The 25,459-nt window shown below is 36.4% G+C and overlaps 1 protein-coding gene and 1 long non-coding RNA gene across 2 annotated transcripts in view; both read right to left on the reverse strand.

Annotated features, from left to right (window-relative positions):
• Positions 1-17,872, reverse strand: part of LOC118699681 (uncharacterized) — a 29,068-nt gene extending 11,196 nt beyond the window's left edge. The window contains exons 1-7 of the mRNA XM_036403777.1: positions 17,810-17,872; positions 16,103-17,273; positions 13,531-13,713; positions 10,109-10,276; positions 8,402-8,503; positions 5,487-5,597; positions 3,729-3,907 (exon numbers count right to left, since the gene is read on the reverse strand). Coding sequence (XP_036259670.1) covers positions 3,729-3,907; positions 5,487-5,597; positions 8,402-8,503; positions 10,109-10,276; positions 13,531-13,713; positions 16,103-17,273; positions 17,810-17,872 — 1,977 coding nt within the window. The remainder of the gene's footprint in view (positions 1-3,728; positions 3,908-5,486; positions 5,598-8,401; positions 8,504-10,108; positions 10,277-13,530; positions 13,714-16,102; positions 17,274-17,809) is intronic.
• Positions 17,873-18,350: 478 nt separating this feature from the next.
• Positions 18,351-21,149, reverse strand: LOC118699182 (uncharacterized). Its single transcript, XR_004982040.1, has 3 exons — positions 20,955-21,149; positions 19,653-19,744; positions 18,351-18,625 (listed from the first exon to the last, which is right to left on the reverse strand). It is a non-coding gene; the product is annotated as an uncharacterized LOC118699182 (long non-coding RNA).
• Between the last annotated feature and the right edge of the window lie 4,310 nt (positions 21,150-25,459).

Genomic DNA, 25,459 nt, shown 5'->3' on the forward strand with positions numbered 1-25,459 from the left:
AAGATCAAGTCTCACAGAAAGAAATATTCAGTTAAAATTTTGAACAACTTGAGTCAGATCAAATAATGTATCTGTGTATGACTTTCTCTGGGTCAGGGTATGCAATCTTTTAAGCCAAAATTAACACATATATCATCAGCTAGCATTATTTCTCATTTCTCAACAGAAATAATACAGAGGATGCATTGGAATCAATGGATTCAGCAGGTTCTTAAATGTCAACTGAAAAATACATTCTAGAGCCATGGGAGTCATGGTAAACATTAAGAAATCAGATTATACACAGGCTCTATATAAAGTGGCAGCTTCCAGACTATGGTGATACAGCTCCAAGCAAGAATGAAGAACAAATAGCAGTGATACCTCTATGAGCAATGGCTTAGATCTAAATCTATTTCTAGCTAAGCCATTTATATAAAGTGATTAGGCTTAGCAATGAACACACAGGCTTGTTCAAGAGAACAAAGGACTGAATATTTGCCATAGATTGAAATGCTCTGAAGGCTCTGCATATGGCACGGAGGGGATTTCTTTCTTGGTGTAAAAACTGGACTCCATATACCACAGAAATTAAAATAATTTAAAAGCATTTTTTCCTTCTCTGTTCTATTCTAATGGAAACAGGGATATGACCTAACATCTAATGATTTAAGTGATGTAATAGCTTTTTACCAGGTTGGAGTGTAATTGTTTTGGATGATAAGAAATGCATGTCTTTGTTCTCACTGACCTGCCCTCAGCTTTGAGATACTTTGTCTTAGTCACCCACAATATGCCTAAGGGCTTCCTAGAGGCATTAAACTTGGGAGTTTCAGAAATGCAAATCATAATTCTCTTTTTAAAAGTGACATTATTATATATGATTACAAAAAAACACATTCCTGTCCTTCAATGCTGCCACAGGAAGAGTGCTTTTCAAAAGCATATGTTGTAGTTTCAGAGCATTACCAGCATGAACTGTCATGAAGGCCATTTCTCTGAGACTTGGGGCTACACAGGAAAGTCAATTTTCTCTTTATTCACAGTTCAGTCTCTCACTACAGCTGAATCTCTAAAGCATGCTATTTTCTATTGTCAGGGCAATAGTTTCCAACTTGACTATTCCTTCCAACGTAACTGCTCCTACTTCTTTGCTATCACAGCTTCTTCTTTTGACTTTCCTACTTGGAGTCCATACAAAATGCTGGCAACAAACCCATACTCTTTAGATCTTTATTTCTAACTACTATAGTTCTACATCATTCTTAGCTGAGGGAATTGGACAGTGAAATGGAATAAATTATAAAAGTAATACAAGGACCTGATAGAGCTGGTTTGACTAGAATTAATCAATCTCTGACATCTGGAAAGGAAGTTTGCATGGAGATACGTTAATAACTCTTTCCTGTTGGAGACAGGCCTCTTTAGAGTTTCTCCTAGACGATAACCACAACGATATTTATTTCTTCATTACCTTTCAGGAGCTAAATTAGTTATCTGTCTTGCTATCCTCTTTACCAGGGTCTACTTATGTCCAAAGGGCTGAAAACAATTCCTAGAAACACTGCAAGATAAAAACCAGATAGGAGCTTGTTATAAATGTTTTTTAGGAAATTCTGGCTTTCACTGGCACTTTCACTTAGTGGTTTTGTAAAAGCCAGTATTAAATTTGTTGAACACCTTACATGATGGATATTTGTAATGAGAAACTTTAGGAAACTAATTTTTGACTATAATGCATTTTTAATCCTTGTGTTTTCCTATTAAGCCTCAAACACTGTTAGCACTCTAGCAGGTATTTCCCCATGATAAATAAATGCATGCTCCACAGTCTTTAAACTCCTTATTGGCCCATTTGTTCCTGAGTCCTGGAAATTATATTTCTTTTCTTTAATAAAGTCACAAGACCAGTATTTTTTTTATCCTGAAGACTGCAACCAATTTTAAGGTTTTCAAGTTAGCTGTCATGTTCTAAAAGTGACTTGCTGATGACAGTTTAGAGATTTAACAGGTTGAAGTGATGCTCTGCTGCTGTGAGGTAGATTGTTTTTTCTATCTTATTGGTCTCATGTAAAGCTGATTAAGACTTATTTGTCCTATACTTCACTACAAACATTTTGTGGTTACTTTGCAGCCCCTTTACTGTGATGAGCAGCAAATGGTACTTTTAGAAGAGCAAACATTGCTCCTTTAGAGCAAGCAGAGAATTAATCACCCTCTTCTTTCTCCACTACAAAACATTATATTCTGCATTTCAGGCTTACATAAAAGTTGTCTTCTTACACAACTGGAAACCAGGCATGGCCTTGCTGGAGTCACTGGAAATACAGCAATGTAAGCTGATGTTCTTAACAACAGAATGAAGATGAGTAAATTGAATATCCTGGCTATTTTGCTGGATAGTGACAGCTTTTCCTGAAGTTTTTTTTTTTTTAATTCCTGAATTATTCTTGCCTTTAATTAACTATTTCAAAGAACTTCCTAGATACAGTAAGTGAAATTTTTTTTCCTCCAGATTGAGGCAAGATCAGGAACATAATATTGCCAATAAAAAGTTGTGTTAAATGAAAAATATTGTTTGTAATTCCTGTAGAAAAAAAGTGGGATGAGCAGTCCTCTTTTTACATCCTGAGAGAAATCATACCAAAAGAAAGAAGTGCCAACAAATACATTTGAGATCCCTCTTATTTCATTTGGGCATTAGGTTCTCTCAGTAGCGAAGAACTGTATTTGTTTTAACTGTCTTGCTCCCTCTCTCTCTTACTAAATGATTCTTCAGAGTACTCTGTAAGCACATGAGGCAGTAAAGAAAATCCTTGTGTGTTCATCTGCTAAAATAGCACCTCAATATTTCAGTATATTCTGAAATGTATTCTTTGGAGTCCAGGGACAGAGAGCAAAAAACCAGCATGAAATAATTTAAAAAGTAATTGAAGGGTGCTAGTCTTGGATAATGCAAGAAAATAAGCAGTAGTTAGCTATTTCTATAAAATATTTATGCAATGCTTTAAATGTATTTACTCTTTTTAAGAAAAAGCAAATGCACAGAGTTTGCATGATTGAAATATTTATTTTCCTAGTGCAACAAATAAGGTAGTTGAGGAACAAATGAATTAAAAGAAATTTAATTCTACTAGTTGAAAGGAAGAAGTGAAATTGTAATTAAATCTTAGAGAATGTAAGATTATGGGGCACCTTGTAATCCTCACTCCAATTTATCTAACACTCTGTGATATTTAATTGATCAAAAACTGGAAAGTGTTTAAAGTATAACTAGATATGCATTTTTACGTTGCAAGAGTTTGATGATGGATCTAGTTATGATAAAATGAAATCTCTTCAAAAGAATGTTTCCTACATGTTTCCATCTCTTTAGTGTGAAATTTTTTACTTGGTTTTGTTTTGACACCAGAATAGCTAGTGCTGAAATAAAGCACTCGCCAGACTGTTGTGTTGCATACCCAGTGGTTCTGCAGCATATTCCTGATTAGATGGCTCATGTGTCTACCATGAGAGATGCAGAGAAACAAGACTACCAGCTATTCTGCTGGAAATGTAAGGTGCATAGAGAACTGTAGAAGAACATTCAACAAGCCTCCTTTGTACACTTCATGCAAAATCCTGTAGCATTGATGTTATGCTGCTAATACCATAAGTCAAGATAATGATCTGCAAATTTGAGTGCAGAACTGCTACACTCCATAATTCAGGACACACTCCTGAATTATGACTTCTCACCAGCCACTCACCTTCTTGTGTTTGTAATAGTGTAGGTAACCACTATGTTTCAGCACAAACCACCTCTTTCTCCAGCCCTTCAGTATTGCTGATTGCGTTCGTTTGTGCAGATATCCTCGGCAGGTAGGTTTGGGGGTGTTGGGGTAACGGCTGATGTCTGATCCCACTATCATCGTCAGGATATCAGGACCTAAAATATTACATGTGAAAACATAAGTCAAAACTATAAATGTGCCAGTATTTCTGAATACCCATCTAGGGTAGGGAGAAGGAAGGCAGTGTTCTATACCATGCCCATGTCCTCCCAGTGTAGCTTCTAGAAGTAAAAGGAAGCAGAGCAGCTGACAAAGCATATTAAATCAAGTGATATTTGGCCTTCTTTTAACACAAATTCAGCAATGGAACTAATTTTGTGTTGAGAACTAGTAATAGAGCCAGCTATCTGAAGACACATCTAAAAAAATTTTTGTGACCTATCTTTGCCAGCAGCATCTTTGGTACTTGTCTATTTTATCAGTTAGGAGAAGTAATTTGAGTAATTTCATTGCTCAAATGGGTGTACATAAATTGAGGTTTAACGAAAAATTGCTGAAAATGCTCTTAGGGGCACCTTCAGTCTATGTCATTTTACATATGCTCTTGAGAATTCTTCATTTTCCACGCCTTGGAGTATGGTAATTTTTTCTGTGCCCCTCACTGAGGAAGATGGCTGCTGGAAGCAAACCTGTGCTAAAGCTTCTAGTTATCATTTGCAAAATGTAAGGACTCAGAAGAGATTATGGGTTGCAAGATTAAAGAAAAAATGTTATCTTCATCATCAATGAGATGCAACATCACAATATGTGCTGACAGTATCAATATATCTATGATTTTGACCCTAAAGGCCTGAAATTCTGATTGTATCAACACCAAAGAGCAGGTGGTAATGCCTGAAGGAAGATTGAGAAATGTGACTGTGACACAATTTCATCTGCAAAACATTTGCTGGGTTTCTTTTTGGGGGACACTTGATTTTCGGAATGTTGTTGATGTGCCAAGATTCAGTCCAGGGGGTGTTCTCTGAGGAGTTGAAAATACCAGTAATCACAGATTTATCTGCTGAAACACTCAACATTCTCTTAAATAGAGTGAATGGCAGTTCTATAATTAAATAAAACAGTATGTGTCAAGTCAAATTTGTCATTGCCTTGTAAAGTATTTTAATTTATTGGATTTCCCATGATCCTTTGTCAAAAATTTATCTGGGATAAATACGGGGATAGCAGTAAACTAATTTTCCCCATGTAAATATGGCTATCTGTGAGTTTTAGTCATCACAATTCTGGGAAGGATATACTGGACTAATATCCCTGACTGTCTCTGTGGTGCTACGAAAGAATGCCTCATGAAATAAACTCTCCTATCTCCTGACTAGACTTCACATCTTGGAAACAGAGAAACAGAAGGAAGGTATGAAGTCTTTCCCTGAGGAAGTATAAGGCATTTGTGTCTCTCTAGTCACTTTAAGGGCTTTCTGAGTCACTTTCTTTGAAAGAGGAAAGCCAAACCATTACAGTTACATGCTCTTTGGGGACTAATTTTCTAAAATGTCTAAAAAACAAGGTCTAGATAAAAAAGTTACCTCGGCAATACCACTCTATGAAATAGTAAGGGATTAAACTATTAATTGAGATTTCTGTTGCATATATCACCCCATTTCTCTGGATGAACTTGGAGCATTCAACAGAAAACCTGACCCATTAATTTAATTTATTGTGATTCAGAATTACCTTTCCTTGCCAGATTTGCAGCTTCTGAATGTGGCATGCTGGTGACATCAGTTCCATTTACTGCTATCAGAATATCCCCAACCTGAAGCCCTGCTTCTTCAGCTGCACTATCTGGAAGAAAAAGATAAACAAAAGAGAAAAGAGGAAAAGAAAAAGAGAATAAGAAGATGAAAAAGATAAACAAAAGAGAAAAGAGAAAAAGAAAAAGAGAATAAGAAAAAGGGAAAAAGAGAAAAGAAAGAAAAAAAAAAAGAGAAAAAGAGAAAGAAATGAAACCAAAACCAAACAAAATAAAACCACCAAAACCAAAAATCAAACACAAAAATTTATTTACTGCTAAGATATCAAGTGTGTCTATATGATCACACTTTTTCAGCAAAACAAGTATCTGTTCAACCAATCAAGGATTATGTTTTAGGGCCTTCATGATGTCAACTTGGAGGTGAAACAAGTTTTACTGACCAACCTGTTACTCATCTGTTAAGGAAGCTTCAGGATTTGGATATGGATGCAACCCTAGATAATCACTGGCAATGGAAAAATTCCATTTAAAATGCCATTAGGATTTAAATGCTTTAAGATTCAAATAGACATTTCAGTATCTGAGAGTTTTTTGGCCTGAAGTGCAAAGAAAGATCTGATGCAAAGCTCAGTAGAGTCAGTAGAAAAAATATCTATTATTCTGATAAACTTTGAATTTAACCCCAAAAGAGTACCTTCTGTATTGATATTTATCTTTGCTGGTTAATAGAATTCAGATATAGCATTTTGAGAATTTTTGGCTTTAGGAAGAAATTACATGGTAAGTTAAAAAGGTCCCAGTGAAGGAAGAACTGAATCAGATTTTTAATGCCTCACCTTTTGTTTATTTGTTAACCATTGCAAAGCACATGCATTCCTAATAAAACACTGCTCAGACACATGCAAGCCAGGAATGGAAACAAACTAGGGAGGTGATAAATATACTCTATTCATGGGCACCAATACACAGTTACTTAAATCCCAGTTACAAATTTCTCAAATACAGTATTTATCTTCTCATTTATAAAGAAGCATTCTGAATGTACTGTAAAATAATAGTTTTGAAAAATATTATTTCACGTCCTTAACATTTACTGTATGCTTTTAAAGATTTTGCACCCTATGATGCAGTAAATGTGATCCTTCAGTGTATTTCTGAGAATGTTTAGAAACTGTAGGGATAAGATTAGTAAAAGCTTAACAATAAACAGGCACAATAAAACCCCAGTCCACCCTCATGTGTATTAAAAAGAATTTGTAAATGTCAGAACATTTTGGGTTGTGCTGGCCTTGAACATGCCATACCAGACTTTATGACCATAGTGGGCTATAAAAATATTATTAAAATATTCATTATAGAATCATAGAATGATTTCAGCTGAAAGAGACCATCTAGTTCCAATCCCCTTCCACTAGACCAGGTTGCTCAAAGTTCCATTCAACCCTGCCTTGAACTTTCAAAGGGATGGGGCATCCACAGCCTCTCTGGGCAAGATGTGTGAGTGTCTCACCACTCTCACAGGGAAGAATTTCTTCCCAATGAAATGAGTTATATTTTGAGAAAATATAATTTTACTACAAGCTCATCTGAACAACCTTATTTTTTAATGTTGTCACTGTTTTAAAGCAACTGTGTTTGAAAACAACATACAAATAAAAGTGCGATATAAAATGTGAGTTGCTGTACTTAATTTTAAGTGGTAGGGATAAATTGGTAAGTGTCAGAGCTATTGTATGCATGATGTATGATTTTATTTGTACTTAGGTAAAGAACTTATGAACTCACATGCTCCTGAATTCACAGTCTTTCTCAGTGTTGTCAGGATAATGGACAATCTAATACATAAGGCTGGTAATAGTGACAGAACTATTCTCAGATGCCATGCCAGAAGGCATGCACTAGCATTCTCTGTATGGGATGACATTTTGCATAGTATCTGCTATTTTTAGTAAGAATCTATCATATTCTCTTGTACCTTCTGCTCTTTTCCTAATTCTACTGTGCCTGTCCTGAGATGCAGAGCAGTAGAGCAAACAGTACTCTCGATTTGGATGAGCCAAGGTCTTAGGCAGCAGCAAAATGACAGAGTGTCTGTGTCTCATTCTCTCTGCTGTTACTGACTGAGTCAACTTTTAGTCACATTTCTAAGTTGACACTATGCACAGAGCCAATGATTTCAGAGACTTTTCAGTGGTGACTTCCAAGATCTCATTCCTGAGCGATAGTGCCAACACCATTATTAAGGCATGGTACAGCTAGCTCATTCTTCTCTAGAAGCAGTATCCTTACATTTCATCTTCTCTGAAAATTATCTGCCATTCTTTGCTCACTCACTTGGGTTTTGGAGTTTCTTTTGGGGTTTCTTACAATCATCATAATTACCAGAAGAAGTTAATAGTCCACCTGTCAAGACTAACAGATGGCTCCATGGATCCAAGTGGAAGTGTCCCTAGCCAATAAGATTTTTGGAAATATTAGGAGGATCACTGCATCCTCATTTTAATTTTTAATGGCCTATTGTCATTCATGGATGTCAGCCCACAAAAGTTTTAGACTTTACATCTTGAGGGAAGCAAAATACAGGCACTTGCACAAGGTATGAACTGACATGGAAGAAGACAGGGCAGTGGAGTCTGATTTACTACTAGGGATAGAGGGGCTCTAAGACAGTTGCTCATGAGCAGTTCTTGCTCTCAAACACCTTTCCACTAATTAAGGAAGTTATTGTGTACATCAATATTATAAATTAATATAAAACAGATGTTCTGTACTATGTAGATCATATTATATCATGTAGCTATATATAATATAATTATATCAGTGTATATAATATTATGTATTTAATTTTTATATATTTCCACAGGTGAAATTAACCAGTACTAACACAACTTACTTGTGTCAACTTCAGTCACAAGGATAGGCTTTGAGAACTGGATCCTGAAACCCCAAGGGTAATTGCCAGTTCCTTTAGCAATCTTCACTGTTCTTTCTCGAACTGGAGATAGGAAGAAAGATACCTTTTTTCTTTAAACATTCAATTTAATAAGCAGCAGTCTGTTCTTAAAACTTTTTGTAGGTACTGAGCGTTACTGATTTTACAAATAGTTGGGGTGCTTTCACTATCACTCCTGGCTGTTTAGTGCTGGTCCTCAGGGGGGTGACACCCCTCACACCGCAACAAATCAAGTATCATTCATGTCAGGGCACAGGCGGACAGTAATTTAAATTAAATGCCTGGACTTTGTAATGTAGGCTGAAATATTCAGGTATTCCACTCTACTGATGGTGTTTTGGGAGAGAAAAACACTCATGCCCTGTGTGTCAAACCTCTATTCTGCAAATACAAAATAGACTCTAATTTCTCAAATGAGTTTAAATTTGTTGCTTGTAGTTTCATTCTTTTTATATTTCATAAGGCTCTATCTTTTGGATAGTTGTTTCTTCTCCTTTTGTTTATCCATCCACTCCGCACTCTCAGAATGCCTTCCAATCCTGTAGTTTGACCTCCCCACCCACAGTGGCATCTGCTGCCAAGGGGAGCTGAAATATCTTTCAACTCATCAGAATTTAACACTTAAAGGGATCAACTTCCATAAAAAGGAAGATCAGGGTCTAATTGCTTACTTCCATCTTTTTCTCAGGGTCTATTAGTATTATTTTTCTGACTTAAATGGCCTGGTTCTTTAGCAAATATACTTAAGAATGATTTCAGTGTAAATTTGATTTCTTGGAGTGTCTGATTTTGATCATTTAACTACCTTACTATGTATTTTTTCTTAATGGAGGCCAATTCAATAGTAATTTATGACAGCTGTTTTGTCTTCAAATTGTGTACTATTTGGAAGACAGAAATGTCAAGATTCAAGATTACTTTAATATCAGGCCAATTGATGTTATCTGTCCAAAATAGATACTTCAATACTGACTTTAACAATCATGCTGAAGTTCTGAGCTCTCCCCTGAGAGAAGAAGCAACCAAAATGGTTTTCCAGAATATTCTCATCTGTGTTAAGGAAAATTTTTCATACCAGAAGATTCTGGACATTTGTTTTCTCTCATATTCTGAATTATTTATGAGCTCCAACAAAGCACAATTTCCTGGAAAGCTATAGGGGTGTTTCAGCTTGTCTTAGTTCTTTGAACTGTGTTACTTTTGAGTAACTTAACATCTGAGAAGTGAAGGAAAACCTTCCCTCCAAAAGAAAAAGTTGTTCACTATATCTGTTTGCACAGATTTAAACTACAAATAGAACAATCCTCCATACTCCTAGCAAATGATTAATTTCTTCCTGGATCAATTATGCCTGAAAGTTTGATGTAAACCAGGTTTTATGTCCATTATAACACTTTATGACCATAAATATCTCTAAGATTTTGGCAAGCTTGAAGAAGTCATGGAATTACATTGCCTCTAATTTGCAAATAAATAAGAATTATTTATTTTTTAAATAAGCTTTTAGATTCTTGGGTTGCTCCCTTTCCTTTCTTTAGCATAAGAGACCAGCACCTACTCCAAAATGTTGTTCCCCTGAAATCCTCAGAGTGCCCAAAATTAATAAATTTTTATGACATTTATTACCTGTTGCTCTAGCCAACTTACTTGCCACTGGTCTAGGTCTTTTGCTGAGACATCTAGGACTGTTATCTGGAGAGACATCATCTCCTCTGAAAACCCAGGAAGCAGAATGAAAATTTTCTGTATAAAAACCTCTGTCCTCATTTTCAGAATATAGTCCCAGATCTACTGATCGAGCATCCTCTGAATTTACTGTCATGGTGATAAAACAAGTAAAAGTTATGTCAGGAGGGAAAATGTATGAAGAATAAGAGACCTCAGCCACTCAGCATGCAAATAGTGCCACAAACTTCTTAATTAACTGTTTGTGATGTTTATACTGAATTCCTCAATTCTGTTGCTGTTAAAGGAGAAGTCTGCAAGGATTTCCAAATATAAGATCACAATACTGGAGGCTAATGCATGTTGGACTTGAGTAAGAAATGAAGTCTTAATGCAAGTGGTCAAAACAGGAGCTACAACTCTTTAAGACAAATCTGGCTTTAGCTAGTTCTTAAGCTATCTAATGTGACCCATTTGATTAGGAAATCAAACAAATCTTCTAAAAATTTAGTATGAGTTCAGTTCATATCAGAAGACAAAAGAGAAGATGAAAAGTATCTTCCATGACAGGGGCATTGATGACCATATTTTCTGTTTTCTTAATCTTAGTTCTTCTAGGCATGAAGTTTTTTTAAAAAGGAGGTGAGGAAATAATAGTTGGGTAGGTTTTTTTTTTTGTTTGTTTGTTTGTTTCGGGTTTTTTTGTCTTTTACCATAGAACTCCTGGCTAGTTCCTTCATTGGCTGTTGAATATGTGTATGATGTGTTATCCTGAGGATTTTCAGATTCCTACTTTATAATAATTTACATTCCCAGTATCTTGCAATGAGTTCACATAGAAATGGAGGAGAGCTCACATGGAAACAGAGGAGAGCCCTAATTCTCTGCTAAAGTTGAGACTCTCAAGGCAACAGGATGTCAGGCAGCTGGCTGTGACAGGTTATAAACAGCAAGTTGAATGTAAATAAATAGTCCAACAACATCCCAAGCAGACCAGGAGCTGGAACTTCAAAGTTAAGACTGGATCGTGAAAATCAAATATAAGTATACATCATCAGATGCTGTGCTAACAGATAGACTGAAAATATAAATTTTCTGAGAGGAAAAAACCATCACATACCTTTCAGTATGAAATGCCTGGTATAATGCAGCTAGATTTAATGCAGCTGGAGGAAGGATCTGTTTGCTTTGTTTATCCTGTGTTTTTACATTCTTTTTTTGATGTAAAATGATTCCCAGTTTAAAAACAGAGAAGATAAAAATATACCTTTATTTAAAGTTATATTTGTTCAGGAAGTCACTCCCTGAATACATCTAAGTGGCAGTCCTTTCTTCTCTTAGAAAATGTGCTCAGTTGTGTCTCTCTAGACAAATACTCTAGGTCCACTGGCTCCTCCCTTATGCAGAAAGTATGAGATTACATGCTTAACTGTTTAAGAAGCTACTAGCAAATAGACAAATAAATAAATATTACTATGCTGATATGTTTAAAGCTCATTTTTCCTCAAATGCATAAATTAAAACCTAGACTAGCACCAAGCAACTCAGTACAGCACAGTATTTTGCCAGTTTAATGCTGAATTTTTGTAATTTTAGTAGAGTTAGAGTAGATTAAAATGTGACAAATAGGCAAAACTATATACACTGCCATGCTGACACTGCCATGGAATTATGCCAAAACATTTCCTTTCTCTTCTCCTTGAGTTTTTGGAACAGATGTCAAACTGGAGAGTCACAAACAAGCACACTTAAATTATTCCCAGATGCTGTAAGTAAGAATGTAAGGAGCTGTTGCTTCCATATGTCAATCAGAGTTTTCTGCCAACAGAGGATAAGTCAAGCTACCAAACCAAAAGGGATGGAAGACTCAGGCCTGTGGCATACTATCCAAAAAGATTAGATGTGAGAATCTGTGACAGAATTGTCTGCCCACTCACCTGTTCTGGAGACCACTCTGGGTATATGCCATATGCTACCCAAAACTTTGTCTCAAGGAAAGCAATTCTAGCTCTTTCAACTTGCTCTTTTTTGACTTGTTTGATTTGTTAAAGATATATATATGCTTCCTCTATGAAACCAAGACATGCTTAAGTTAGTAAAATTTATGGTCCAGCTTTATATTCAAGAGACATCACTGTTGAAATCAAGGAATAGTTTAGCCTGTTGTATATAGCTCCTGGTAAGTTTTTTTGAGCACAGGTGGTTTGACATGATAACTTTCTAGTCTTAATATGATGGCTTAGAACCTGTTTTAGGGGCAAGCAATGAAAATTGCTACCAATAAAGACCCTCTTTATTCCCATGTGAAATGTTAGTCATGCCTTCTTCTTTGTTAACAGGCATTAAAACCATAGGGAGTGGCTCAGTTACCTGAACAGAGGTGGCCTGTACCATATTAGATACCTCAGGGTGTCTTGCTTGCTCTTCAATTACTACTTCAAAAAGGCTTGGGTTCCCTGCTGGTTCACATATCTCAGGTCTGGTAACCCAGTTGCCAACTGAAATCTATGTATAAGTAGTGAATTAATGTAGGATTTACCTCTTTGGTACAGGCATGGAACATATTTATACTTAATCATCTATTGGACTTGCACTGAGGAACTCAGAGTTCAGAGTCTTCTATACGTCCATATTTTCCCTTCTTCAAAGAGGAGGCTATACACCTACAAATAAAATTTCCTATACCAAAAGAACTCATCGCACAAAATATTTCCACAGGGAGGTGCACATTTCTTCATTCCCATGAAGTATTTTTTATATTACTAAAATAGCAAAACAGGAGGTAAGGCAGTGTTAAGTAAGAAGTACCACATATCCACATAGTAGATGGATAATAGACTGTGCAATCCTTGTTTGGTGGTTCCATCTGCATGCAATTTAAATTCACTAAGCAGTTAATCTTAAAAATTCCTTTCCATGAAGTTGAAGCAGATGAATTTGCATGTGGCAAGGTGACAGATCCCTTAAAGAGACAGTTGAGTCACAGTGAATAACAATTTAGGCAACAAGTGTAGATGAAAGTTGGAGCAGATGGTTACCTTTGTGAGGAGGAAAGACTCCCAGCTCAGCATGCTTTGACATAAGTAGATATCAGGATTATGATTTTTGTTATAACCTCAAACCTGCTGCCACATAATTACATGTTTGTGCCTAAAGTTTGTCTTAATATTATTTGAACATATAATTTGAACATGTCCTACCATGAACATGCATGGTAGAATCAACTTTTTTTAGTCAGATTGTTTGCTTAACCAAGGAGAAAGGATGTTTTGTGTTACTCATGATAATGACTAACACAGACATTTGGATAGTAAACTGGAGATCAATTTCCTTAGTTGAAAAGCCTGTCATATTACCAATTACACATACAGGAAAGATAGCAAGTATAATACTAAAGTACTCACTTGATCCCTCAGTGATTGTGCTGTTTATGGAGCTTCCTCCAGTTGAACTGCACTTTTTGCTGTCTTTGAACTGTTTCCGTCTTCTGGCCCACTGGTCTATTGCATCTTCCTGGGAACTGTCACTTGCTCTGGCGTCTTTCTTCAAAGGCAATTTTCTGGTTTTATTCATTTCTGATTTCAAGTCTAAGTTATAACCAGATGTTGTTTGTGAGAAATATGTGACACAAGTTTTTATAAGTAATTTTACTGTGTAATATCTCCGCATTCTAAATCCAAGAATAATCTAACCAATATATAAATTAAAATACCAAATAATACTGAAAATATTCTGAAAATATACATTTGAGACTAATTGAGTAGAAGTATCTCTAGTTAAATACCTACATATCATAGTACATCACTATTTTAATGCAGAAACTTGTAAATTGCTCATGGATCTTCAGAAATATACATTTCTGAAGCGGTCAATAGGTATATATATAAACTCCTATTTGAATACTAATAATCTTGTAAGATATGCAAGAAGATTTTCCGGGTTCAGACTTCTTTCTAGTTAAGGCAGAATAACCTTAATTGTTGCATTATTATTTCAGGTAAAACAACAATGGTAAAACAGATCTTGTATTATATTCTGTATTAAAAATGTGACTGTAACCATTGGCAAGGACAGATAGAGAGAAAGTCCAACCTCCACAGGCTCCCTGGAGGACTCTGTAGATACACTCATGGCTGCACAGCCTTTTTCTGGCTTCAGCCAGATGTTCATCACATGTAACTCAGCAAGGGCATTCCAGGGCACTATTCCAGACCATTGCTGAGACTCAAGAAAACTATCTCTTCCAATGCCTTTCTAGTGCCCTTTGCAGGGGTCTTTACTTCTTCGATACAGTCATGAAGTACCCAGAACACTAGAGACTTCTAGAAAGCCTTTCCCCCATCCTGTTTACCACAGTAGCATCTCTTCTACTCTGTTGTAGAAGTTCTCATTCTTTGCAGAAAAATGACACATTTGCTTTCCAGTGTCACTGGATTACTATACTCCATAAGTCCCACACTGCCCAATGTCTTGGTAAAGTAGGTTGTAAAATTTATTCTGGATGCACACACTTATTCATTTAAAGGAGGATCTCCACAGCATTGCTGGGAATGATGATAAATCAAAATATGACCCTGGACCAAAAGAGGGCCAAAGCAAGATGACAGGTATGAGAAAGAACACACATAGATAATTCTTAGCAAAGGGCAAAAGGGAAGAGAGAATAAAAGAAGAGAAAAGAAAAAAAAATGAAAAACATAGCTATATCTCACTTCTGTGCTGTGTCCTTAACCATTTAGGTCTAATGTCTGAGAAATCAAGGATTTTGGCGTACTGTTTCCTTTAGTATCTTAATTCTATACCTTGTTCTATAGAGATTTCCATTTCATCAATTCTCTAGTTTACATATTGATACCAAGATACTGGTATTGAGATATTTATGTTGAGATACTGGTCTATATAGCAATATGAATCTATGTAGTATATCTATATAGTGTATAAAATACTTCAGGTATTTTTTTAAATTTCCATTACCAATGCCAAAAAAGACAGCCACAGAGGTCATACCAGTCTTTCTGCAGGTATGGTGAACGAAAAGATTTTTTAAAACTTCAGCTTCTTTGAACTAGGATTATATAAGACATTTTCCATAAGAAAATGTATATTTTTGAAATTATATAAACCTCTTAACCTCCAAATCTGCTGGAAACATTGCCTTCTGGAGAGGTGAATTTGAGATGTATTTGCATATAACCTGATTAATATTAAAAAAATAAAATTAAAGCGTTTGGAGTGGTATTTTAACAACACATACACACATATATGTGTACATATTCATAATGTAAAAGGCTCACATTGTAGTGTGCAATATCCCAGGATGACTTAAAATTTTTATACTTCAAAACACATTCTGAAAGACAAGTTATGGATATGGGTAGATGGATAGAAAAAAGGAAGACAAGAAATTTTGTAACATTAGCTATTAAAAATAAGCCTTTTTCATACACAGTTTCTTCAAACATATAAAAGAGAGGAGAAAAGCAGGTTAAAGGATCCCCTATGGTCATCCAATTAAAATGTTCAGCCAGAATTAAGACCGATATGTACTCATATATATTCAGTATTTGTGTCGATCACATGGATTTGAAAGCCAGATTTATGTGGTTTTAAACACAGGCTTGTGCCCTGAGTTCATATCATGCGGCCACTGCTTTTACTATTTCTTCCTGCAATGATGCTTTCTTCTCTGACTAGATGTACAGGATAGGAGGGACGTTTAATGTAGCAAAACTGCTTCTTGATCAAAGCTGCATTAATTTTTTTTGTTTTTTAAAATTTCAGTTTCTTGGCTCTGCAAGATGGATCCTAGAATCCTCAGCAGAATAACTGCATATTATAACCCCATGGCTAAACATATACCATAACAATATCATTGAAAACTTTTAATATACATTTATTTACCAAGTAAATAGATGTCACAAAAGCTCCTATGCAAAAGGTGTGTGATATTAACTTGAGAAGTGTTGTAACACCTACCTTTCTGACTAATATGTCTTACTGATGATGACATATCTGCAGTCTCATAATAATCTTCTTTCATTTCAAAATTTGATTCAATTTCTTCAAAGTTGGACTTGACTAACAGAGGTTGTTGATTTATTCCAGGCTCTCTCCTTAAACTGTTGTCAGTTGACTGTTTACCGCAAAAGTCCTCCATTCTTTGCTTAATGTTTAGATGTTCTGTGAAATTCTCTTTATTTTCTGTGCCTACTGAAGAGGTAGATAATACGAAGATCTGTGCTGAATTATTACGGCAATCAGATTCAACAAGGACATCTCCAGATACGTACTGTACCTCAGAAAGGCTTTCCAATGCTTTATTCATGTCATTCTCTTTGTGATCTAACAAGGATGACAGCAAGGATTTTTCTTGTATACTGCAGGTAAGGTTAGGTTCTTTCTTCACTGCAGAGCCAAAACATTCAGGTATCAATGTAGTGTTGCCTTGGATAAGTCTTCCTTCTACTTCTCCAGTTATCACTGGAGGGTCAGTCAGTACTGACTCTCTCCTTTTATTTGTTACCTTAGACTCTGCATAAGGTGGGTGAACATTTAACTGTAAAACTGAACATTGTTTTGGGATGCTTTCTGTAGATGCATAATTAGTACTTTCTTTATCATTAATGAATTCACTTGAAGGGCTTGTAGAAAGTGGAGAGGCTTGTATCAGTTGAGCTTTGTTTTGCCATTCAACATGCTTTTCTACAGAGTTGTACTCTGATTTCTCTTTATCTAAAGCTTCAGTAGACTCTGAGTCGTCTTCCCACACGGATAGGTTTCCCAGAGCCTCTTCATGGTAATTTTCTCTTTTGTCAGGTGTAGTACCTCTGGAATGAAGACTCTCCATTAATGCTTCTTCTGTTTCTTCCTCTTGCCCCACACAGTCTGCACAGTCTTTCAGTGAACAAGTGCCATCTAGACAGACACCTTCTTCAGGCTCAGATGGATAAATGGTAATATTACGATCAAATGATGTTAAAGCATACTGATATGAAGACTTAAGACTTCTCAAATTTCTCAGTGAGGAGGTCAAGTCGGGATACTTGCAAAGCTCTGTCAGAGAGGACGTCAAGTCAGGACACTTAAAAAGTTCCTTGTATTTCGTAGGAATATGTGAGCTTCTGTTATGGACATCTGCTTTGGTCTCCTTAAGCAATACATTTAAGGACGGCAGTGAGTAAAAGCCAGAATCCCTTCTAGGGTGAACTGGTGATGGTACCTCCAGGGTAGTATCTGGGAAAGACTTTCTTCTTGCTGTTTTGGGTCCTCTATCTCTGTGTTGGTCACAGTTATTTCTTTCTTGACATAATACGTTGCTCTTATTAACACATTCTTTCCCGTTGTTTGGATTATGCAAGGTATTAATAGCTACGAGACAATTAGTATTATTTATTTTTGAGAAAAATATTTTATCCTTAGAAAAATCTTCCTTTTCATTGGTATGGTCTTCATAGTCCTCTGTGTTAAGTTCACAGGAATAATTTTCTTCCCCCCAAATACTCAAGGCTGTAGTGAGACTGTCAGATTCCTTTCTGCTATTAACAGGGTATGAAGATATGCCTTCTGCAATTGTATCGAGGTGCATTTTGTCACAGTCAGCAAATTCTTTAGGTGGAGGAAGAAGTGTATATCCATCTGGGAATGTATAATCTACTTTTTCATGAAAGCTAAACAATGACTCACAGTCTGTGTTACACAGTGCCTCTGTAACAGAATTATCTGTTTCACTCCAGTATGTATCTTCATGTTCCCTGTTGAGTGGTTTGCTCTGTTCCTGCTCACCAGTTTTGATGTTAACCTTCAGATTTTTATTTCTGCTGGTATATTCCACCTGAATGTCTTTAGTTTCAACGTTTATTTCCAGGGAGGGAATTTCATTGATGGCACTTTGAATTTTATGTAGAGAGGATCCCTTATATTTCCCCCTGTGTTCTGCTGAATGTTCAGTTAAAGGGCATTCGTACTTGGAAGATTTTGAACACTGACTTTTCTGGCACTGTCTTTCATGACATTTCTTGTTCTTTGAACTCTTCCTTTGTTGATCTCCAACTTTTGTTCCAGAATCAAACAAAGAAATATTCTTAATTTCTACTTCAATATTAAAAGAGCCATATTTTACTTCTGCAGAAATTTTCCCAGTGGCCAAGCTAACCGAGTCTGAAGAATCTGGCTTGCGCCACAGTGTAATTTTTCCTTTGGATGAGCCCTCTGACTCACCAAAAGTTACTGTAGCTAGGATTTCATCTTGCTGAGGTGAGATCATTTTAGGAGTGCAGATCTTTTCCTTCTTCCCTTCTTTTTCAGTGTCTGATACATTATCAAGGTCTCTATCTTCAGAAGCATCTGAGCTACTCTGATTCTTGTTTTCATGATCTTTTCCATTTTCTTCAGCACCCTGTACATCCAGTGGCTCTGTGAACTGAGACAGAGCCTCATGTTCTTTATTTTCAAGGCTTCCTACACTTTGCTGGCATTTACAAATGGGTGACAACTGTGCATCTAATTCAAGATTAAAAACAAGAAAAAACATTTTCCATGATTTGGTAAGCAGCATCATAAATATGTGATTAGCTTTGAGACAGTTTTCATAGAAAATGCCTACACTATGTTTAAGATCTAGTGTATTTTCCACATTATTACTTTTCAATTTCAGTATTAACTAGTTTTGTCATAGTTAACTGATAAGTAATGCAAAATGAGATAAACAGGATGGGCCACATTAATTCACTCTGATCTAAGAAATTCAATATATTTGCAATTTTTTAAAATAAATTTTTGCTTTTGTTAGGGTATAAGATATTCTATTTGTTTATAATAAGAGCTACATTAGAAATTTTATTACTCCTCCTAATATTTACTTTGTTCCTGTGAACACACTGGGTCAATCATCATCTCACTGCCTGCTTGCAGTCTGGGTAAATTCTATGGAAGATGGCTTTTATAATCCTTTTACAGATGAGCAAACAAAGGGATTAATTAATAGAATCACACAGCAGGTCAGTGGCACAATGCCAGAAGATGTGAGTCACAGCTACCTGATTTAAGTATAATAAAATAGTGTTTCCTGGTTGTAGTAGGCAAGATTTCATGGCATTGAAATGACATAAAATGACACACAATGACATAAAATTCTCTCTTGCTTTGATTTTTGTAAGAAAAGGTCATATGCATTACAGGGTAACAGTTTAATTGTGACATCTACTTAAACAGGATTAAAACAAGCTATTAAACTAAGACAACACTGAGGTTTACATCAAGAATGGTGACATTTTGAGGCAATTGAACAACAATATATTTGGAAAGCTTTTGCCAGAAATAAACAGGATAGCAGCTTAACTAAAATAAAAGAACTAGCTTCACCATTATGTAATACATTACCTCTATGTGTCCACACTTAAGTGTAAATATTTCCAATCTGACAAACAGCTGGGCTCAAAAGTGAATTTCTGTCTTGATGAGTAAATTAAGAATAGCCACATATGTTTCTGTCGATTTTATTTTATATTAAACATTTCTGTAAACTTACATTCTCTGGAATCTGAGCTCTTTCTGCTCTTGCAGCTTTTTCTTTTCTTTCTGCTCATTTCCAAGAACCAAGGGCATCTGTGTTCTAGTTTTCTGTGTGGGAGGGAAAACAATGGATAATGAGAAGGATTCTCTGGAATAGTTTTGCCCTCTAACTCTCAGGTTTACTAACTTGTTTTGTTATAACTTGTTATAATAAAAAATCGAAAAGTTCTATTGCATAATATAATGCAATTATTTCTATTATTTCTATTATTTCTATATTGCATTTATTTCTTCTTTTATTTATTTAGGAACAACTTTTGAAGATTTAAAAATAATATCTTAAAATCAAGATCTCATGATCTCAGTTACAGGGCCTGAACCAATACCCTTTAAAATCTGCGGAAGCTTTGAGCAGTGGGTGATCTTTTACAGTCTATGATTTTATCTGATTCAGATTTTTAGAGATTAATACTTTGTTTTAAGCATTCATTTTAAATTCAATCTTATTTATATGTGTAACAAAATAAATAATAGTAATTGTTTTCTTCTCTTGAGAAGGGATTCTTTGAAGTGAGAAGTATTTGTACACCTAATACATCATAGGTGTGGTCTTGGAAATCAATTAAGTTATTGTTGGGAAAAATCAACTAATTACAAGTCTTATTAGTCATAATAGTCTTTGGATGTTTGTTTATCAGAACATGCAATACATCATTGTGGAAGGAGTGTGAGTGAATTTTTAAGGCCACAAACTTACTGCAATGATGAGGATATATGAATCTTGTTACAAGGATAAAGCTTTTAAAATAATTACACTGAAATTTTAAGACTCATGTTACATGTCACTGTATGCCATGATACATAGCTAGCCAAACAACTGGGATGAAATTTTTTCAAGACACAGTCATTTCTACTTCTGAAAAATTTTAAGTTAGTGTGAGGCTTGAATGACTGAATATGGCAGTATACATTCTTTAGCTGGCTGTAAAATGAAGGCAATTCTCCTCTGTCTTTTTGGAAGACACTGCAGGCAGACTGTGAAAATGGTGTACTCATTTTACAGCAGGCACTTTGGAATGTTTACACTCTCAGTTTCAGTTTGAAGATATATCTGTACTTTTCCAGGAGTTTTTAGTCTATCAGCTCTTGGATATTAATTATAGTATTTACATATTACTTTTATTGTACCTGCAGTATGTTAAATTGTTGATACCTTAAATTTCAAAAAAACATTGGAAACAACTTCATGATGCAAATAGTTTTGCTGCCCATACTATATTTCCATATGTTAATTTATCCTTTCTACTCTTAGGCCTACCATATCAGAAGAGGCATCCGTTCTTTGCTTTTCGTTTATTCTACCCACGCATTGTCTTGGTCTATTCTTGTCTCATTGATCCTGGGGCTGAGATGTGATAAGAGAATTAGGAATCTCATCAACTTGAATCCTACTCCTGAGTAGAGCTATTGACTTGAGCAAGGATTAATTGTATGCATCAGGACTGCAGGGTAAGACCTTGCCTTAGGAACTATTTTGTTCACTGTTGGACACTAGATGTACAAGAGACAAATTAGCTTAACTGGGAATAGAAGCATTCAGCATTTGCCTAGATGGAAGCCAAAGTCCATTGACATAGTTTCTTACATGATAGATTACTCTTACTACATAGATTACTGCTTGGGTTAGCTCAGAATAACAACATCCTAATTTTGAGTAAAAGATCAATCTAGAAATGTTTGCATTTATATTTATACCCCTATTATCCCACTAACAGGTAAATCTCTGTTTAGAATATATTTATTTTCATTGTTGATAACATCTATAATGCTGTTTCCTTCAGGTTAATGCAGATGATGACAAGCTCTGAGATAATGAAAGCAAAAACAAAAAAACCCAAAACCAATGTAATGAATGGCTTTGAGTTCATCTTGTTATGCAGGAAAAGTTGCCTTAAAAACACTGATTGGAAGTAAATTTGAAAACATAGGAGCTATTTTACTTTATGTTTCTGTTTATATAGTGGAGATTTTACGTAAAACTACATGTATTCTTTTGTTTTCTAAACAACCATGTTCCGTGAACCTATAAGGATGAGACTGTCAGAAAAGACAAAGGTAAAAAAAGAAAGGAAAATACAGAGAATATATTTGCTAATGCTGAATCAGAATGGTGTGATGACACAATAAATTTGAAAAATATTTTAAGTTCTTTCAGGATAATATAAACCATCCTTTGAAGCTGTAAGTCTCTTTCTTCTAATTCAGAATCCTATGCTCTATTCATAGCCAAAACCTATGAAGGTTTTGGCTATGATTATATTCAGAGGTACCTTGCTGAATACCTCCCTACTGATGGTGGGGAGTGCTCACAGACTTTAGAACAATGATGTCACAGCCTACCAAAACAGGCCTTTCTCAAACAAGAATATTTTACTTCTCTTTCCTTCTGCATTTCAACATTAAACTCTTCTATCTGTTTCATCCCTTTTGATACAGAATCATTTTTGTCCCTGTTTCCCTAGATGAACTTAGTAACACTGAATTCAATTCTCATATTTTCCATTGTGTCTCTTTGTATTTCACAATATTCTACTGTTCCATACTAATCATTGCTTTGACTTTGCTTCTCAAGTTACTAGCTATGTGTGGTCCAGTCTCTAACTGCTTAGTTCCTCTCCTCTAATTACTAAGGTTTGAATTTTCCAGTGTGAATTAGACAATCACAGAATGGCTCATGCTGGAAGGAAACAAAGATCATCTCATCCCAACACCTCTGCCATGGACAGGGACACCTTCCACTAGATCAGGCTGCTCAAAGCTCCATCCAGTTTGGCCTTGAACACCTCCAGAGATGGGGCATCCCCAGCTTCTCTGAGTGACCTGTTTCAGTGCCTCACAGTGAAGTAACTGACACAGTTAAAACCATAGAAACTCTAAATAGAATTATCCAAAGCCATCTGAGATTCTCAAATATGTCTAGGCAAATATTAAAGTTTACTACTTGATTTATTCTTTTTATTTTCTGTACTGATTGTGGTCTGTGTTGTTTTCCCTACTTTAAATTTCTTACACTGGGGTAGATGCCCCACATATACTTTACAAGGTCATTAGAATGAGTAGTATTGGACAGTCTTGAGTTCCACAGAGAGCAGGCAAAAAGGGTTCATCACTGATTTACCTTTTACTTATCTCATTGAAATACATCTTATTGAAATACCTTCTAGTTTTGCCTTTTTCTCTTTACCAAGCTTCCACTAGAATTTTATTTGAATAATTTCTGAACACACATTTCTGAAGTACTGTAGAATACATTTCATGTCAAAGAATGCTTATGTCAAACATATATAAAATGTGCCATAAAAGTGCCTGTCTTAGCAGTGGTTTCTCACTCTCTGCCTCAGCTGGAATGGATCCTGTCTTCACTTGCTTAGTTTCACCTATGTATTTTCCTGAAAAAACCGGCCTTCTCAAAAATGTCTGCAAAATATCTAGAAAAAAGGAAGAAGGCAGCCATTACAGGGACTGTAACAGTACCATATAGCCCTTTGTAAAATTATTAAAATCATTAACTCTATGTCTGAAAATAATCAGATTCCAATCAAATGGAACTCAGTGGATATATGACAGTATCTACTTAGTTCTGAGAGTAGAGGACCCAAAGTAGAGGACACACAATAAAACATGGACTAGTGAACTCAATTTGCAACAGGTGTTCTGCTAGGACCCACTGATCAACCATTTTATGTCATGAACTGTACTATTGTTGAGTGTGCCCATAAAATCTTAAAATCCTTGCTTGAAAAACAAAGAGGCGGGGAGTTGGGGCACCCTCATGAGCTAAAGCCTTGTAGGTTCTCAATTTTTAAAATTTCTATGAGACAAAACAAACTGCATGTGAAAGGCAGTATCCTTTCAACACGAAGGCCCATCTAAAACCTCCTGTGATGGTAAAAAACCTACTGACTGCAGAATGAAAGGACCACTGGCCTTGTTGACATGGGGAAGAGGATATGCCTGCCTCTCGACAGGCCATCATGTGCAGTGGATTCCATCATGGTGTGTGCGGCCTTTTGTCACAGCATCCTGAATTAATGTATATATATAGTCACTATGTTATAAGCCTATGTTGCAGTTTTTTTAAAGTTGTAATATTTATTATTGTTTTCCCTGCTATTAATGTCTTAGGAGTTGTTTAGGTTTTTCCTAGTATGTTTTTCTTGCTTAATAAAAAATAAAAGCTTTTATGTGTGGAAGGGGCTAACAGCGGGCCTGTTAGCTAAAGGAGCGAGGAGAAGCAAGAAGTAAGAAGAAACTGATAAGGAGCTCTCTCTAAGTTTCTTGAAATACACTGTATTGTACTGGCTGGAATAGAATTGTAGCAAGATGCACGATGTCGTAAGGTGAACGCAAATTTGCATTAATCACACGTATTAATTGCATTACTTCTGAGGAATTAATACCATACTGAGCCACTTTCGATTGGAGGTCTTGCACAACTTTCTAGGCAAAGACATGATGACTGTCATCCTGCCCTGCTCCAGGAGCTGCTTTAAAAACTGGAAAAGCTATAGGGTTATCACAAGCAACATTTGCATTGGCACTGTTCTCTTGAGGTACTCTTGGAGCACTTTTCTATGGTGTCCCAATTCTTTTCTTCAACTGCTTTCTTCTTAACAAATTCTTAAAACTCCTGAGGGTGTCGAGGAAGCGCAGTTACTTGACATGGAGGCAAAGTCCATGGGGCAGCAAGGCTAGAGCTCTTTGGAGGTAAAGAGACCAGAGCTCCTTGCCCCAACTCAGATGTTACTGCAGGCGACTCATCACTTGCTTCGCTGCTGCTGTCACTGTCAGGTAACGGAGGATACGGCCTTGCAGGTTGTTCAAACTGCTCAGACAGGAGCGGGGGGGCGGACGGCTGGACTAGAGCGGAGGGAAGCAGGGGGGCAGATGGCTGGGTTTGTCTCTCTGCTAAAGATATTTCAGCTAACTGGCGTAGCGGTGTAGTATATACAGGCACCATTGCGAGCTGCTGTGCAGGTGTGAGATAGAGAGGTTTAGGGGTATGATAAGAGGATGCTACTGCAGGTTGCCCAGAAGTTTTGGCAGCTTTCCCAGAAGCCTTGGCAGCTTTCCCAGAAGCTCTGGCACCTTTCCCGGAAGCTTTGGCAGCTTTCCTGGAAGCTTTGGCAGCTTGCCAGGTAACTTGCATGGCACCCGGACTTTTTTCAAGTTCTCCATCAGAGGCCCCCTCTGCCTCATCCCCCCCATCAGGTTCTGTTATCAGCCCCAACTCTTCGTCCGCATCCCGCTCTGCTTGTTCTCGCTCTGTTTTCTATTCTTTTAATGCTTCAAAGAGTGATTTTCAAGTAACTGCTAGATCGACAACCGTTTTATCTCCCTTTCGGATGACTTCTCACAGTCTGTCCCTGACTTTTTTCTATGCCTTAACACTAAAAGCTGTGTGGGGATCAGTGCCAAAATTCTGTGATTTAGCCCACAGCAGTATATTTCGAAGGGCATAGTCTGACGTATTAATTCTCTTATTTCTTAACAAAACTTTCTATGTAGCTAGAACATTTTCTTCTTCTTTAGATAAATTATGTCTCATTATTACTAGTTGGTGGCTCACCTTCTTCCAGGTGTCTTGATAGGAGAAAATCAGGTCTGGACTTCTTTGTGGCTTTTACCTGCCACTCTCAGCTACACCAACGCCGCCTCCCCCACTACGTCCCAGTGGGTCACAGTTGTCAGTTGTTAGGACTTCATATGGGTCTCCACCGACTTCTTATCACGTCGGGAATCACCAAATGTTGCTGTCGAGGC

Source organism: Molothrus ater (assembly GCF_012460135.2).
Source record: "Molothrus ater isolate BHLD 08-10-18 breed brown headed cowbird chromosome Z unlocalized genomic scaffold, BPBGC_Mater_1.1 matZ_random_MA35, whole genome shotgun sequence".
NCBI classification, from domain to species: Eukaryota; Metazoa; Chordata; class Aves; order Passeriformes; family Icteridae; genus Molothrus; species Molothrus ater.